Source organism: Culex pipiens, chromosome 3, assembly GCF_016801865.2.
Source record: "Culex pipiens pallens isolate TS chromosome 3, TS_CPP_V2, whole genome shotgun sequence".
NCBI lineage: Eukaryota > Metazoa > Arthropoda > Insecta > Diptera > Culicidae > Culex > Culex pipiens.
The window spans coordinates 104093884-104110437 of NC_068939.1; the positions used below are offsets into that span (position 1 = coordinate 104093884).

Genomic DNA, 16554 nt, shown 5'->3' on the forward strand with positions numbered 1-16554 from the left:
AGAGTGGGGTCTTGCCCCGAGAGGTTTCCCATACTGATGGGCTACATATTTCAGGGTGTAAAATTACATAAAATTGCATAAAATAATGCAACATTTATTTTACCGACCTGATACATGCAGCTGGATTTCTACTTTTTTAGCTCTATAGTTTTGCATAAAATTAAAACTAGGATTTTTTTGTGATTGTTATATCTTGGAAATTATGGATCTCATTTCAAATGGTACGAAAACAACAACACAGTGAATATAGTTCTAAATTTAAAGATCAAGGCTTTTCCTTCAAATTGTCACACAAAATACACTCTTCTTATATTTTTTCGTGACCTGTACTCAGCAACAAAAGAATGGATAAAAAAAATGTTAAAAAAGCAGTAAAGAATTTTCTCAACCATTCGATTTTTAGAGATGAAATATAATAAAATAATAATTTAAAAAAGTACTATTAAATTAAATAGCATTTTTTGATCTGAAATCAAAACAGATTTTGATAATCTTTTAAATGTACAGTGAGTCAAATATTTGTCCGTACCCTCCCCGTACGGAAACTTTTTGTGATGTAAAAGTACATAAATTCGACTAAAGTACCAAGTTTTATACATCAATCGACGCGGGAGAATGTCCTCTTCAAGATCCTGTCAATGGATTTGGAAAAAAAACTTATTCTAGAAAACTACAAAAATAGTTCACTAAAAATGTTTTAAAAAGAGGTCAAATTATTGTCCGTACTAGTCAAAGTGCAATATCTGATCGATTTAAGTGAATTCTTTTATGAAATGTTGTTTCTGTGTCAAATACAAGTACCTCTATCCAGTTTTTGACAACTATGAACTTCTGATATCTTTGTTTAGTAAGTTTATATTAAAAATTGGTTAAAATTTAGTTTTTAAGTTAAACTTATCAAACATTAGTTTATAAACAACTATTTTTATAAAATGTTGATTTCATCTTTTTTACTGACATTTTTCGACCAAAAATACTGTTTCGGAACAAATACGTTAAACAATCCGGATTGTACCGGAACCGGTTTAACCCCCAGAGGAAAATTTTATGGTGGTCAGATAAAGGACAAAAAAAAAACACCTCTTGCAATTTGAAGCATCCAAATTCGTCCACTACAGCCCGATTACGAGTCCCTAGTCTGAAATTTGAAATTTTCACTTTTCGTGCTTAGAATTTCTGTACCGTCCTGGGTCAAAATGTTTTGCTTAGGGAATTAAAAGAAAAAAGATACAATAGCATTGATTTTTTTTATAATGACTTGAAAAAAGTACTATTGAATTAAATTGCATTTTTAAATCTGAATTTTTAAACAGATTTTGAAAATCTTTTAAATGTATAATTTGGGCAGTTTCAAAAATATCTCTTTTACTCATGTATTTATGGTTTGTATTATGTGTTTACAAAAAGAAGTAGGTTTTTGGTGCCACTGCTTTGGTGGCTTTTCCTGCCTTAAAAAAAGTAAATAAATTCAATTCAATTCAATTCAAAAACAATTCGTCCGTCATCAAAAATTTAAATTTTAATTCCCGAATAAAAAAATCATGTATTTATGTTTTGTATTATGTATATACAAAAAGAAGTAGGTTTTTGGTGCCACTGCTTTGGTGGCTTTTCCTGCCTTAAAAAAGTGAATAAATTCAATTCAATTCAATTCAAAAACAATTCGTCCGTCATCATACATTTTAATTCCCGAATTAAAAATTCAAAAAAATGTATGTATACATGAAATGTCAATGAAAATTTAATTTTCAAAATTGGAATGTAAAAAAAAACTCATGCAAACGAAAAATTTCATTCATGAACATGAGGGGTACCTGCAGCTCAAGTAACAGAAAAGGGGTACCTAGCCAAGAAAAGGTTGAGAACCGCTGATCTAAAGTATAGCAAGAGGATTACAAAAAAGAGTGATAAACTGCTAACTGGGATGATTAGGGACTTATGGGGTGAAAAGGGACCCACGGGACAATTATGCGTAGAAACACAACAAAAAAGTCGAAAAATTTCAATCGCGTTTTTCTTAGTTGCACTTTCTTGAACATGGGACAATTAACTTAAAAACAAGGCGCTTTGTAATAGTAGTTTATGCAACAAGTTGCAAAAAGAGGATTTTTTCAGCACGAGTCGTACATTTATTCAACGAGGTTCACCGAGTTGGGTAAATACGAAGAGTGCTGAAAAAAACAAGTTTTGCAACGAGTTCCATACAACATTTTTTGCAATTTCGAAAAACACCCATTGAGTGAAATTTTAAGTCGAATTTTCATGTACTTTGTCAATAAATCGTTTAAATGAAAAAAATGTTGAAAAGTGTTACTTTTCAAAACAAGTGCTGAAAAAATCAACTTTTCAGCACCCATTTCAGTGCTGAAAAGTAGAACTTTTCAGCATTTATTTTGAAAAGTGTTGCTATTCGATTCTGTTATTTTTGGTACAGAAAAGTAGGCTATTTTGTCGTTCAAGAATGACAGGAAAAGTAAGAAGTTTCACGACGAAATTGCAAAAAAGTAATTTTCGATTGCAAATTTAATTAAATATAAAACTAAAGGTTGTTTTTAGCAAGATTTTGATTTACTCCACTTTTTTCAGATTGTTTTTGCCATCTTCACTGAGGAAAGGCTATAAATTCACTCGAAATTTTTTTGACAACTTGGACTCACCTTCAAGTAAGGCTTCATCCATTAAGTATGTCAGGCTAAACTCAGCCAAAAATTCCCCCTAGTGTGTGTGCATGGATGTGATTAAAAAAATTACTCAATTAATTATTATATAATTATATCCGGAATGAATGGACGGATTTTTGTTTAAACAGTACATAAACAGTTTAAAAAAATCTCATTCGATTCGTATTGGGCCCTATAAGTACCTATTCAAAATTAGCAAGTTAGGGGGACCATCCATAATGTTCGGGGACATCGTGTTGTAATGTTCGGTGAAAGTTATTTTAAAATCAAGTATGACTCCTAAATCTCTAACATATGGACAGTTTTTAACTGGATGGTTGTCTAGTCTTTGGCTTATTTCTTTTTCTGCTGAACAAGATCGATGTACCTACTCTTATTAATGTTATGCTGTAAAAGGCTACGACAGCACCATTCATAGAATATGTTGATTTCGTTCTGGAATCTTAAGGCGTGTAAACGACAAAATGGAATGGCGGAAGCAAAATTACAAACACTTTTTTTTGTACATATTTATCTGAATGCTTTATGTGTGAAAATTTAATATTCAATAGTAAAAAATGTATAACATAATAATAACAACATAAAAACACCAGCTCATAACTAAAGGCATAATGAGCAATTCTCTACAAAACCGGCCGATTTCAACCATTTTTATTTTTTGTATTTTTTGATTTGGCTCAAACTTTGTGGGGGCCTTCCCTATGACCAAAGAAGCCATTTTGCATCATTAGATTGTCCATATAAATTTCCATACAAATTTGGCAGCTGTTCATACAAAAATGGTACGTAAATATTCGAAAATCTGTAACTTTTGAAGGAATTTTTTGATCAATTTGGTGTCTTCGGCAAAGTTGTAGGTATTGTTAAGGACTATTTAGAAAAAAATAGGTACACGGAAAAAAAAATTTCCCGATTTTTTTATTAACTTTTTTTTCACAAAAACTCAAATTCCCAAAATACGTATTTTTTGATTTTCGAGATTTTTTGATATGTTTTAAGGGACAAAAATCCGCAACTTTTGAGCTATAGAGAAACATGGTCAAAAAATCTGCTGCCGAGTTATGATTTTTTGAAAAACTGGTGATTTTTGGAAAAAATCGAAATTTCATACATAAAATTTTTTTGACCTCATTTTTTTTATGCAAAATTGAATTTGCAATCGAAAATTACTTTACAGATTTTTTGATAAAGGGCCTCGTTTTCAAGATATAGCCACCAAAAGATTGATTTCAGCGAAATATTTGCAGTTTTTTGATTTTTAAAAATAGTGACCATGAGTGATCATTTCTGAAAATATTTTTTTTTAAAAAGTTCAGAAAATTTGCTATAAAATTGTCTAAGAGACATCGAAGATTGGACCTCTGGTTGCTGAGATACAGCGGCTTAAAGAAAAAGAAACAAGAAAATTGAAATTTTCTAATTCTCACCCAAACAACCCTCCATTTTCTAATGTCAATATCTCAGCAACTAATGGTCCGATTTTCAATGTTAGTACATGAAACTTTCGTGAAATTTTCCGATCTTTTTGAAAAAAATATTTTCGGAAAATTTCACGAATGTTTCATGTGTTAACATTGAAAATTGAACTATTAATTGCTGAGATATCGTCATTAGAAAATCGTGGGCTGTTTGGGTGAGACTTAGAAAACTTCAATTTTCGTGTTTCTTTTTCTTTAAGCCGCTGTATCTCAACAACCAGATGTCCAATCTTCAATGTCTCTTAAGCAATTTTATAGCGAATTTTCTTAACTTAAAAAAAAACATATTTTCAGAAATGGTCACTCATGGTCACTATTTTTAAAAATCAAAAAACTGCAAATATTTCGCTGAAATCAATCTTTTGGTGGCTATATCTTGAAAACGGGGCCCTTTATCAAAAAATCTGTAAAGTAATTTTCGATTGCAAATTCAATTTTGCATAAAAAAATGAGGTCAAAAAAATTTTATGTATGAAATTTCGATTTTTTCCAAAAATCACCAGTTTTTCAAAAAATCATAACTCGGCGGCAGATTTTTTGACCATGTTTCTCTATAGCTCAAAAGTTGCGGATTTTTGTCCCCTAAAACATATCAAAAAATCTCGAAAATCAAAAAATACGTATTTTGGGAATTTGAGTTTTTGTGAAAAAAAAGTTAATAAAAAAATCGGGAATTTTTTTTTCCGTGTACCTATTTTTTTCTAAATAGTCCTTAACAATACCTACAACTTTGCCGAAGATACCAAATTGATCAAAAAAATCCTTCAAAAGTTACAGATTTTCGAATATTTACGTACCATTTTTGTATGAACAGCTGCCAAATTTGTATGGAAATTTATATGGACAATCTAATGATACAAAATGGCTTCTTTGGTCATAGGGAAGGCCTCCACTAAGTTTGAGCCAAATAAAAAAATACAAATAAAATCAATTTCCGGTTTTGGTAGAGAATTGCTCTAATGCGTCTTCAGCAGCTCACTTTAATGGAGACGCAAGGGGGTTTATTCCATTTGATGTAACCTGTCGGTACGAATAAAACATATTCTAGACCGAGAATCACTACAACCAAAAAAATAATAATTTTGTACAGTCCGACTTGATTATCTGAAGGATCGGCTCCGTGGCTAAATGGTTACGGTTTCTGCCTCACAAGCAGTAGGTTCAGGGATCAAACCCCGGTCGGTAGCTATGAAATTTGGAATCAGGAATTTGAATATGAATAAAAACTAAAATGAATCAGGTGGGATTCGAACTCACACCTTTGGATTGGTGGTCTGGGACGCTAAGCAGTCGGCCATCAGAAGGTTCACAATCTTGCAGTAAAATGATCCGTAGGATTGAAACATGTTATCTTCCCATATTAAATACGCGCTGATCCCTGATTTGCCTGAGGGGATTGGAAGTCTAAATATAGATCGAATTTCCTTCAGATGCTTGCTTCTATGTTTAGGCGGGGCCGAACAATGCCCAGCGACCTCGGAATTGGACCGCAAGGAGCTCTGTCATTCTGAAACGGGTCGTTGGAAGCAGCGCGAGGGCTATCACCACCTAATACCCGGGACTGAGATAAGTTGTATCAGCATTCGGCATATACAAAGTCTGATACAAACTATTCTTTCCCATAATATCGCTACCGGTTAGCGGGTATTGGATTGGACCACACACACACACACACACTTGATTATCTGAAGGATAATATTTTTTTATGTCTTATTTTTGATTGTTGAGCTTAATAACCTTTTAATAAACTTTTAAATGATTTAGATTTTTTAAATCCAAGATGACGGTAATGAAATATTGAAAAAGTGCATTTTGTATTTTTTTTTTTTCAAACATTCAAATTTGACTAAAATGGGCTCGCAGAGTTCGAATTTGTTGTAAAAAAAAAGAATATTAAAAAGAAAAAAAAATGTCGTGATTCGATTATCCGAAGTCACATACAAACCTTCGGATAAATCCCATACAAACCGTCGGATAATCGAACTTCGGATAATCGAGTCTGGACTGTACTACAAAATCATTAAATGTGCAACGATTTCGCTGAAATTTTCACAACGTTGGCACCTTTTTCATACAAGGCCAAAAAAAGGATTACCCTTTAGGACAATCCACATTATCGACCCCCAGGTCGTTTGTGGTCTCTACTGCACGTTTCTGTTCGAACCTTAGAGTCCGAAGGCTTGAATGGGGAGGGCACCCAAACCACTTTCTACTCCAAGGAACCTTCCACCCCAGGGTTCGGAACTGACGACCTTTGGATTGCGAGTCCAACAGCCGTCAGCGATTCCACCGGAGCAGGCTTGGTTTGTTGTGTTGTTTGTACTTATGGCATGGAGACGACTCCTACACCTGGATTGACTTAACGGCCTAACAACAACCAAGGTCGGGACCGACGTTTTACTTCCCCATCCGATGGAAGGTTGGAGCAGAAGGGAATCGAACCCATGATCATCCGCTTACTAAGCGGACAGCGTAACCATTCGTCTAAGCCTGCAGCCTTGCATGGATATGGCACAAATTTCGAATCACGCTAATGTACCATACACAAAAGCAAACAGGGAGAGCAGTAGCAGCGATAACAGGCGAGAAAGGGGTTAAGAAAAGAATGTGTTGTTCCTGCCGTCATCCATCATGTGTATGTGTTGTTAAATAGTTAAAATAATACCAAATAATGTACCTTGTACACTCAATCCCCGGTGGTTGGTCCCTTTCTAGTTTGACATTTTTTAGTTTGTACCCCGTTGGTTTGACAAAGTCAAACTGAAAGTGACGAACTGTCACTTTTTACAAGGCGCTCACGCAACTTTTAAAAACAAACGTTTGGTAGTGTGTGTGAACTCCGTGTAAAAGGGGTGTCAAACTAAAAAGTGACCCCGTTCGTTTGACAACAGTTGGTGTCAGACCATCGGGGTTTGAGTGTACCTAGAAATTAAGCAACAATCCATGTAGTCTACTTCTGTTTGACAAAATAAATAAATAAATTAATTAAATTGAAAAATTATAAAATATTTCTAAAGGTGAAATTTATTTAAACAACCGCCAACCGACATATTGGGCAAACTTTTCTTATTTCAAACCATTGATTGATACACTTTGCGTGGAACCAGTGTTGACAGTCGAGAGTTTTTTGTGTGTTTTTGTACTTAATGTATGCTCGGCATATGGCACAGAAGTTTCTGAAACAATATCAAATTACTTTTGAAATTATCGTACTAGATACATGTATATCTTTTCCTCGTCATACAAACCTATTTTCATCCTGCAGCTCTTTCCAAGCAACGCGATTATAGTTTGGTCGAAACCAGCGGAAGCTCTCATATTGTGGTAGTTGCTTAAATTCAGCACAATTTGCATTGCTTTGAAAAAAGTGTACTTCTGTTGCGAAACACGCCATTCCCACCGAGAAAAGAGAGCTTATCGTTAAAAATTTGGCAGCGATATTGGTCCATGAACGCTCCGATTAGGTTCTTATCAGTGTTTGTTTTGTGCATTTTTTAAAGACGTTTGGGGCAGCAACCAATTTTAATGCGCAAATGCAAGTGTTCAGTGACATTTTCAGCTGTTGCTGACATTTCTAGTTTTGTAAATGTCGAACAAATATAACACTAAACTTGATGGAAGCTTCTGTTCACCTGTTGCTCGAAGCAACCCTGAAAAAGTCAAATCAGCTTATTTTCTACTGTTACGCGCTTGTAGGTTTTGATAAATCTGACTGATATCCCGGATTTGGTGCATTTTGTTTAGAAAGTATAAATCACGTTATCTGGTGAGAATGTGGAAATCACTATATTTTCGTGTTGTTTCATTGCAGGTGACTTGCCATGAACATTTAAAAAACATTTTGTTAACTTAAAACTTAACTTAACTCCAATTCACGAAAGGTATCCTGAAAAGCATGGGTCGTTCCAAGTCAACTGAGTACACGTTTGGACTCGACCTTCACCTATCGATATTTAACAGACATCTCAAGTTTTCTGCCGATTGGACCATCCCGCTATTTTTGGCAACGCCCTCTTTTTTGACAATCTTCTATTTTTTTACTCGTTTTTTCCAATTTTTAGGCCAAAACACTTTTTTCTGGTGGCATTTTATAGAATCCTTTCTAAGGAATTCAATAAACAAAAAATAAGCTTCGAATGCCTCCCAAGATTGTTTCATAACAGTCTATGCGTTAAAATGTGATTTTGACCCATTCCCTTTTTGATATTTTTTTTATTTGATCACCATCGTGTTTCCCGGAAAATTTTACAGAAGAATCATTGAATATCTCAAAATAAACCAAACCATTGCCGAGAAACAGGTTTCCAAAAGTTAAAACTTAGGATTTTCGACAATTTTTCACGTTATATAATTTAAGGATTTTTTTTTTGAAAAGGTCCAATAAACCAATTGTTTCTCAGCGCATTTCATTCTACGTCACGGCGTGGACAGATAAGATGTATGTCTTAAGTTCGGAATAAATATAAACAAGCAAACAAATTTCCAGTTTTTACTTTTTGAGTTCTTTTGAAACCGCCTTGAGCCAGGGGTATTAAAAACACCCAAAAAGCAAAAACTGAAAATTTGAAAAAAAAACTCCAGATTTGTTTATCGCAAGAATAAACGATGTGGTATAAAAAAAACATAAAAAAGAGTTTATTTCTAGATTACATTTTCAATACGTCCTACCCGCATAGGAAACCCATGACTTATAAATAGATTGTATTGAAAATTTACTCTAGATTTGACGAAAGAGTTATATTTTTGAGCATCATCCACATTTCAGTTTCTGTTATACTGTATTTTCTCGGGCGCTTATTTGCTTCGAAGTGATTGTCTTTCCATCAGTTCCTCGCTGCTGCTGCTGCTTCATTTCGTCTATTATTGCGAGTCATATACGTGCTGTCGTTTTCGATATGTGATATTATCTTGTACATCATTCAAGTGTATTTTTGGGAAGAAAATACTCGCTATTGTGATAGCCGTGATCTCAACAAATAAATATTAAAACTTAATCAACCATTTAGCTCAAAGCACTATACTCCACTATCTTGTTGTGAAGAAGTCTAGGTCGCTTCAAGTAGCAAAAAGAAAAGAAAATGGCTTGGACAAAGTATCAAGTTATATTGGCATCTACTTTGGTCATCACAGGCTCAATCAACACCCTCAGCACAAAGTGAGTCTCATTTTGGAATCAAATGTCATCCATGGAACTGAAATTTTACTATTTTAAACATCATAGATGGGCTGATACTCTCAAATCGGAGAGTTCTGACGGGCAGATTCGACCATTTGAGCATCCATTTGTGCAAGCCTGTGCAATGTTTCTGGGCGAGTTTCTTTGTCTGCTGACGTTCAAGGCTGTGTATTATCACCTTCGGAGAAAAAATGTAAGCAGCTTTTATTTTGTGTTTTCTTTTTCGTGTTTTTTGTGTTTTTTGTTGTTTTTTATTTCTTGACCCGCATAATAATGTAAGGTTTGCAGCTATGTATTGTTGAATAATTTCCATTTCACAAACACATACACATACACATCACGCTTTATTTTTACTGGTCTTATCAGAAACTGAACTAGCTTGTGCTCTCAACAGGACGGAGCTGAAGATCGCCATGATCTCGTTAAGGGAAATCGAGAATTCAGCCCATTCATCTTGCTAATACCAGCCATTTTGGACATGGTAGCAACTAGCATAATGTACGTTGGGCTGAATCTAACGTATGCATCTAGCTTTCAAATGTTGCGCGGTAAGTTATGACTAATGCATACTTCCCTTCTGTCCTTCGCCTTGTATGTTGCATAAAGTATAATACAATTAAGTTTCACATTGACAAACGGTTGTTCTGCTTAGTCATTAGAGTGGTACAAAATGGTCATTCACAGGAAATCAAGAGTTAGATGATAGCAGCAATCGTATTCTTTGCAGTATTTTAGAACTGGAATTCTGTTTTAGTATAACTTGGTTAAAACTTACCTTGCGTCTCCACTAAATGTTATCATTGCATATCTTTGATTTAAAAGTTTAGTTTTTTTACGTTTTTTTCTCATTTTTCCCCATATGACTAAAATATCTAATAATGATTTTCATACGGCAGGTTCGGTGATTATTTTCGTCGGAATACTGAGCGTAGCCTTTCTAAACCGCACACTTGTGAGCAGAGAATGGATTGGAATTTTGTTCATCCTAATTGGTCTTGGCGTGGTGGGTGTATCGGACTTTGCGGCCGATAACGGGGAGGGTACATCGTACAGTAGAAACAACGTGATAACGGGCGATCTGTAAGTTTTGTAGCTCTAACCCAGTTGGGCGATGAGTCACTCATGGTTTTGTTATTATTTACAGGTTGATTATCCTGGCACAGATTATAACAGCCGTACAAATGGTGTACGAAGAGCGCTACGTTGCCGGATTGGACATTCCAGCGCTCCAAGCTGTTGGATGGGAAGGATTCTTTGGATTCAGTATCCTTGGCTTGTTGCTCATCCCGATGTATTTCATCCAAGTTATGCCGCCATTCAACAACAACGCTCGAGGAGTTTTGGAAGATCTGCCGGACGCTTTAGTGCAAATGAAAAATAACTTCCAGCTGATTATGGCCATTCTTGGTACCATCGTGTCGATTGCATTTTTCAACTTTGCAGGAATCAGTGTCACCAAAGAAATTTCGGCCACAACGCGTATGGTCCTTGATTCGGTGCGAACGCTGGTGATCTGGGTGATCTCCCTGGCACTGTCTTGGCAAAAGTTCAATTACCTGCAAATTTTCGGATTCGCTGGTCTCCTGTTTGGCATGTGCCTGTATAATAACATTTTGATCCTGCAAACTTACGATCGCGTACGCAATGCTTATCTCCAAAGACGGGAAAACAATGATGGCCAGAGTGAGGTCATCATCAACAGACGGGCCGATGAGCCGGATTGCTAGACTGAGTATGAAAATACATGTTATACAGCCCTCGATGTTTATATTGAGTTATTTGTAGATCTGTTCAAGATGTTGGGTTCGCAATTGTGAAATAAATACAGCATAATTCTTCATTTTACCTTTATTTCAATTATTTAATTCCGAATCCTTCCAAGAACGAACAAAAGTATACGTCACATTTTACTGATTATCGTTTCCCCAGCATGTTCCTCAAAAGAAAAGAGGCTGATAGCTTTTTAACCATCTTCTACTTTTATCTCAAGTTGGATCTTTGCAAGGCAAGGCTCGAAACCTCTTCAGTTGACACCCAGGAAGAGAACATTCTGGTTCCTTGCAAGTGTCCAATTTTTTCACCTCCTCGTTGGCTTGGTTGCGTTATCAAAATGACAAGGTGGTACTTCTTTGGCCACTGAGGGTCAGACTCAGAATCGCGACGACTAAAAGAAAGGGCGCGTCAATGTGGGACTGGGGAGACATTTTCGATTGTAGAAGATATTGTTTTGATTCGTAGCATGTTAAACAACTGCTGTGGATGTACCTGAAACATCGCGGCCAATTCTATGCAGAGTACAGAGAAACCAGATTGTTTCGTCGATTGCTCTTAAAATACGCAATATTTTTGCAAGCTTCAAAAAGCATTTTGTAGAGCTGAACAAAACCTACAAAAAGCGTAATGCCACCGCGTAAAAAGAGGTTTCACTGTACTTGTAAAACTATAACATATATGTTGCCAATGTTTCGATTTTTTTTAAAAAGGTCCAATAAACCAAATTTCAAGTTTTTGTTTTTTGGGTGTTTTTGAAACCGCCTTGAGTCAGGGGTATTAAAAACACCCATAAAGCAAAAACTTTGGTTTATTGGACATTTAAAACAAAACTCCAGATTTCTCTTTTCGTTCGATGAAATGACTTTTCTTCGGACTGTTCTCTCTGGGTTACTCTGTGGTTTAGTGCGGTCACCGCTAGGCAGTGGTTCCTGATTGGCACTAGCAAGCTCAATGAGTATCAGCTGTACGGGATAGAATTCTTTTATTTTGTAGACAACAAACGTTCAGGTTATGGAACTGTTTATTTTTTTTCGTTTGAGCGGTATAAGCACTTGGTAAGGAACCGGTCAAGGACAATTTCAAATGGGCAACTCAGCAGAGCAGCCAGCCAGTTTTTAAAGCTGTTTCTTGACCCCTTCCGTTTGGAGCTGCGTACTGGCCCTTACAAGGTAAAGCGTTATATGCACTTGGTAAGGTACCAGTCAAGGAAAATTTTCAAATGGTGTTCCGGTCAACCGAACCCCCTCTCCCCTTGGATGATGAACACCCCTGGGCAAGGGTCCTGATTTTCGGTTCAATGAACAGAAACCACTCACTCATCGCCTATCCAATCGTCGCCTATTATAACTACAGATTGTCTAGGGAAACAGATTGGCCAATGTTTCTGGACACCAAACGCGCTGGACACCAAACGCCCTATACGCCCAGCAAAACAGTGTTGCAAGCGCTAAACATACGTTGCCAGTGCCTGTTTATTTTGCATTGGCCAGTCTGTTTCTTTAGACAGTCTGTAATTCTAACCCGCTAGCATTCATGAGCGAATGATACTCGCAAGCAGCCAGAGAGTGGCCCGAACTGTTCACTCAGCGAACAAATACATCGTGAAAATTTGTGTCTACTCCGTCGCTCGACGACACTCACACACTACCATGCTCAGCAAAGAGCCATTCTCACAAAATGCCAGCGCGGCAGTCTTTTTGTCTTCACGTCCTCAGTTTGCCATCAATTTGATTTTTTCTTGGTGGAAGTTTCTTTGAATGGTGTCTATAATGTTATGAAATCAAAATAAATGCACAATTTAATTGATAACATTGATTTTAGGGAACCCAAATCAATGAGTATAACGCAGCGCATCAGAGAAAAAATGTTTTCAGGTCAGAGTGATCGGTGAAGTTCGGCCTGCCTGAGCCGTTCGGAGACTGAGCTGATCAGAGAGAGAAGGAGAGTAGAAGAGAGAGTGTACGGGAGCGAATGGTGTGAAAGTGACAAACAGTAGGAATTCATCAGGGCAGTATCGCGTCGCCTGCTATTTGTGCTCGCGAATGGAGTGGTTGATTTTGAGCAATCAGGACCCTTGCTCGTTGGCGCGTGATTGAGCGCGCGATGAAAAAGTGTAAACAATGAGTCTTTTGGAAACACGCTAAGCGATCGGACGAATAGAGCTTTATGACGTTTCGCGTACACACACTAGCGCACGATTTGATTTTGCTGGCCGGACAAAATTTAACCTCAATCTTTTTCGTGTACGTACACGCAATACATGCACACGTAGATAACTCTATAAAGGAAGGAGTTTTAGTTTTAATCCGTCGTGTACAAATATGCAGTCAGTTAGAAGTCACCATCCAATTGGGTACTAAAGCCCTAAGAGCTCTATGTAAATTTTTATGTACAACGGTAAAAAACACGATTAAAAACCATTTCTGAGCACTTTTTTCATTTTAATGTAAATTTTTTTTTTGACAAGACAACATTTTTTCGATGGATCAACTATGGTCCCCTTGGAACGAGCTGTCAAGTAGGAGCTTTTCTGTCAAGAAGGACCGCGAGGTTAATTTTTCAAAATTGATTTAAAAATCCATTTTAAACTTTTTGTGGTTGTACAAAGGGTCATTGTACTCAGAAAAATAAGCTTTATCGCTGTAAACAATAATATCAGCAATCTAAGCTTAATTTTAGGACCCAATTTGAATTTGAAAAGTATCATAGAAAGGTAGAATCGGAAATCAAGAGTGATTTCAAGCAGTTTTTCAATTTTATCAAATCAAAATTAAAAAGTAGTAATTTTCCGTCAAATATGTCTCTTGACAATAATATTGGCAAAAACAGTGCAGAAATTTGTGAATTATTCGCAAACTTTTTTGAAAGCGTATACACTTTCTTTTGATGAAAACGATCGCGACCGAAGCTACTTTTTCTTTATACCCCAAGCGAATAACGAAATAACAGTCGATAGCTTATCCTAAGATGAAATTCAGGCGGCTCTTAAAGCTTTAGACAGTTCAAAAAGTACCGGACCAGATGAAATATCTCCAAAATTTGCGAAAAATGTAGCCTCTGAACTGGCTTCTCCGCTTTATTGGCTATTTAATCTATTATTAAAATCAGGAATATTCCCTAGGTCCCTATCCGGTAAAAAATCTAACGTGAAAAACTACCGTGGAATTGCTCTTATATCATGTATTCCCAAGCTCTTTGAGGCAATAGTTAACAACAAAAAGTTTGTTCAATTAAAAGAGTACAGTCATCCCACATATTCGGAATGGTTTACAGATCGGCCAATGCTCAAAAAATCATAGCAAAACGATAATTGAACTTAATGATTCGCTTTTACCTACATTTGAAAGCTTTTCTTGCGATCTTTCAAATGATGTATCGAACAACTGCAAATTTTAACTTTTATAACAAGTTTTTGAAGAAAAACTTTGACCCTTGAAATCCATAAATTCGGAACACTTTTTTCTTACGGATGTAAACAAACTTTGGTTCTCTCCATGAGTACACAATTTTTGTTGGACTTTTGTTGAATTTTGGAACAGGCAATTTTGAGGCAGTGTTTTGCTGCTCTGAATAAAATAGTCTTGAAATGGGGTTTTTTGTTCAAAAAGTGTTAATTTTACTAGTGAAATTGCAAGAGAATGTCCAAATAAAGGTCCTAAAAATAGTAGGGTCGACAGAAAAGCTGCATTTGCCATGTTATTGACAAATTATCACAAAAGTGTTCCGAATTGGGTCCTAAAATGGAGCTTAGATTGCTGATATTATTGTTTACAGCGATAAACCTTATTTTTCTGAGTACAATGACCCTTTGTACGACCACAAAGAGTTTAAAATGGATTTTTAAATCAATTTTGAAAAATTAACCTCGCGGTCCTTCTTGTCAGAAAAGGTTCTACTTGACAGCTCGTTCCAAGGTGACCATAGTTGATCCATCAAAAAAATGTCGTCTTGTCAAAATTTTTGTTTTGCGTTAAAATGAAAAAAAGTGATCAGAAATGGTTTTTAATCGTGTTTTTTACCGTTGTACATAAAAATTGACATAGGGCTTTAGTACCCAATTTGTGGAATGTTCCGAAACGATGACTGTACATAAACACAAAAACAGCATGGATTTTTCAAAGGGCGCTCAACAGCAACTAATCTTCTCTCGTTCGTAAACTAGACATTGAATAAAATGGATAACAAAAACTCTGTACAGACACTCTATACTGACTTTAGCAAAGCCTTCGACAGAGTGGACATTCCTATGCTTCTTTTCAAATTGGATAAAATCGGAATTGATTCTAATCTACTTTCATGGCTTAAATCTTACTTAACAAAACGCACGCAATGTGTTAAATTTAATGGCCTCATATCTAGGCTTCCGGGGTACTTCCGGGGTACCTCAAGGCTCTCATTTAGGCCCATTACTTTTTATTCTTTACGTAAATGATGTATCCTTTATATTTAAGCATATCAATCGATTTACGCAGATGACATGAAATTGTTTATGGAAATTAAAGACGAAACTGACGCTTCAAGATTCCAGAACTAAATCAACATATTTTTTGAATGGTGCTGTCGTAGCCTTTTACAACTTAACATTAAAAAGTGTACATCGATCTTGTTCAGCAGAAAAATAAATAAGCCAAATATAAACGTAAAACTAGACAACCAGACAGTTGAAACCTGTTCAAATGTTAGAGATTTAGGAGTAGCGTCGTGTGGAGTCCACACATCAAAACACACGAAACCCGTATTGAATCAGTGCAAAAACAATTGTTACTATTTGCTCTTCGTAAACTAGGGTCGACAGTGTTTCCCCTTTCTTCGTATATTGCACGCTGTATGTTAATAAGCTTAGAAACACTTGCAAAGCGTCGTGAATTCGCCTCTCTCTCTCGTTCGTAAATGATCTTATTGCAAACCGAATTAATTCTCCAGAGTTGTTACAAACATTAAATTTCTATGATCTCACACGCGTATTGAGAGCACGTAAGCCTTTCGCATTGCATTTTCACAGAACTGACTACGCTAAACACGGGCCCATGAATAGAATGATGGAAACTTATAACAAATATAATGACATAATCGATTTCACAATGAAATGAATGAAAAAACAGTTCTACAATCAAAGATAGATGTTCCCCCCTTGTAATTAGAAACTAAGCAACGATCATGTAGTCTACGTATGTTTGACGAATAAATAAATAAATAAATAAAAGTTTCAATTCCGGCCGTCCAACCGGTCCTCACTCGTACAAATGGGCTGCAGCGAAAGCAAGCCAGAGAGGGCAAAGAAAATTTCCAAGAAATCGCTCGAGAAGGAGATCTTCTTCTTTTGTTTTGTTGTTCGTAAAGCCATTTCTTGATCCCTTTTCTTGGGAGGTGCTTATTGGCCCTAAAATAAAAACAAATTAAAATTGCTTGAAATATTTAAAGCAAATTTTGTTTTGACTCTGTTGTT

The 16554-nt window shown here is 36.0% G+C and overlaps 1 protein-coding gene and 1 long non-coding RNA gene across 2 annotated transcripts; one reads left to right on the forward strand and one right to left on the reverse strand.

Annotated features, from left to right (window-relative positions):
* Window positions 1–7165: 7165 nt before the first annotated feature.
* LOC120432077 (uncharacterized) lies at window positions 7166–8730 on the reverse strand. The gene is made up of 2 exons (XR_005608011.2): window positions 7408–8730; window positions 7166–7335 (listed from the first exon to the last, which is right to left on the reverse strand). It is a non-coding gene; the product is annotated as an uncharacterized LOC120432077 (long non-coding RNA).
* Window positions 8731–8978: 248 nt separating this feature from the next.
* On the forward strand, window positions 8979–11180 carry LOC120432078 (solute carrier family 35 member F6). Its single transcript, XM_039597211.2, has 5 exons — window positions 8979–9314; window positions 9381–9528; window positions 9730–9883; window positions 10232–10415; window positions 10480–11180. Exons 1-5 carry the CDS (start codon window positions 9238–9240, stop codon window positions 11060–11062), a joined length of 1146 nt encoding a protein of 381 aa, XP_039453145.1. The 5' UTR covers window positions 8979–9237; the 3' UTR covers window positions 11063–11180.
* The last annotated feature ends 5374 nt before the right edge of the window (window positions 11181–16554 follow it).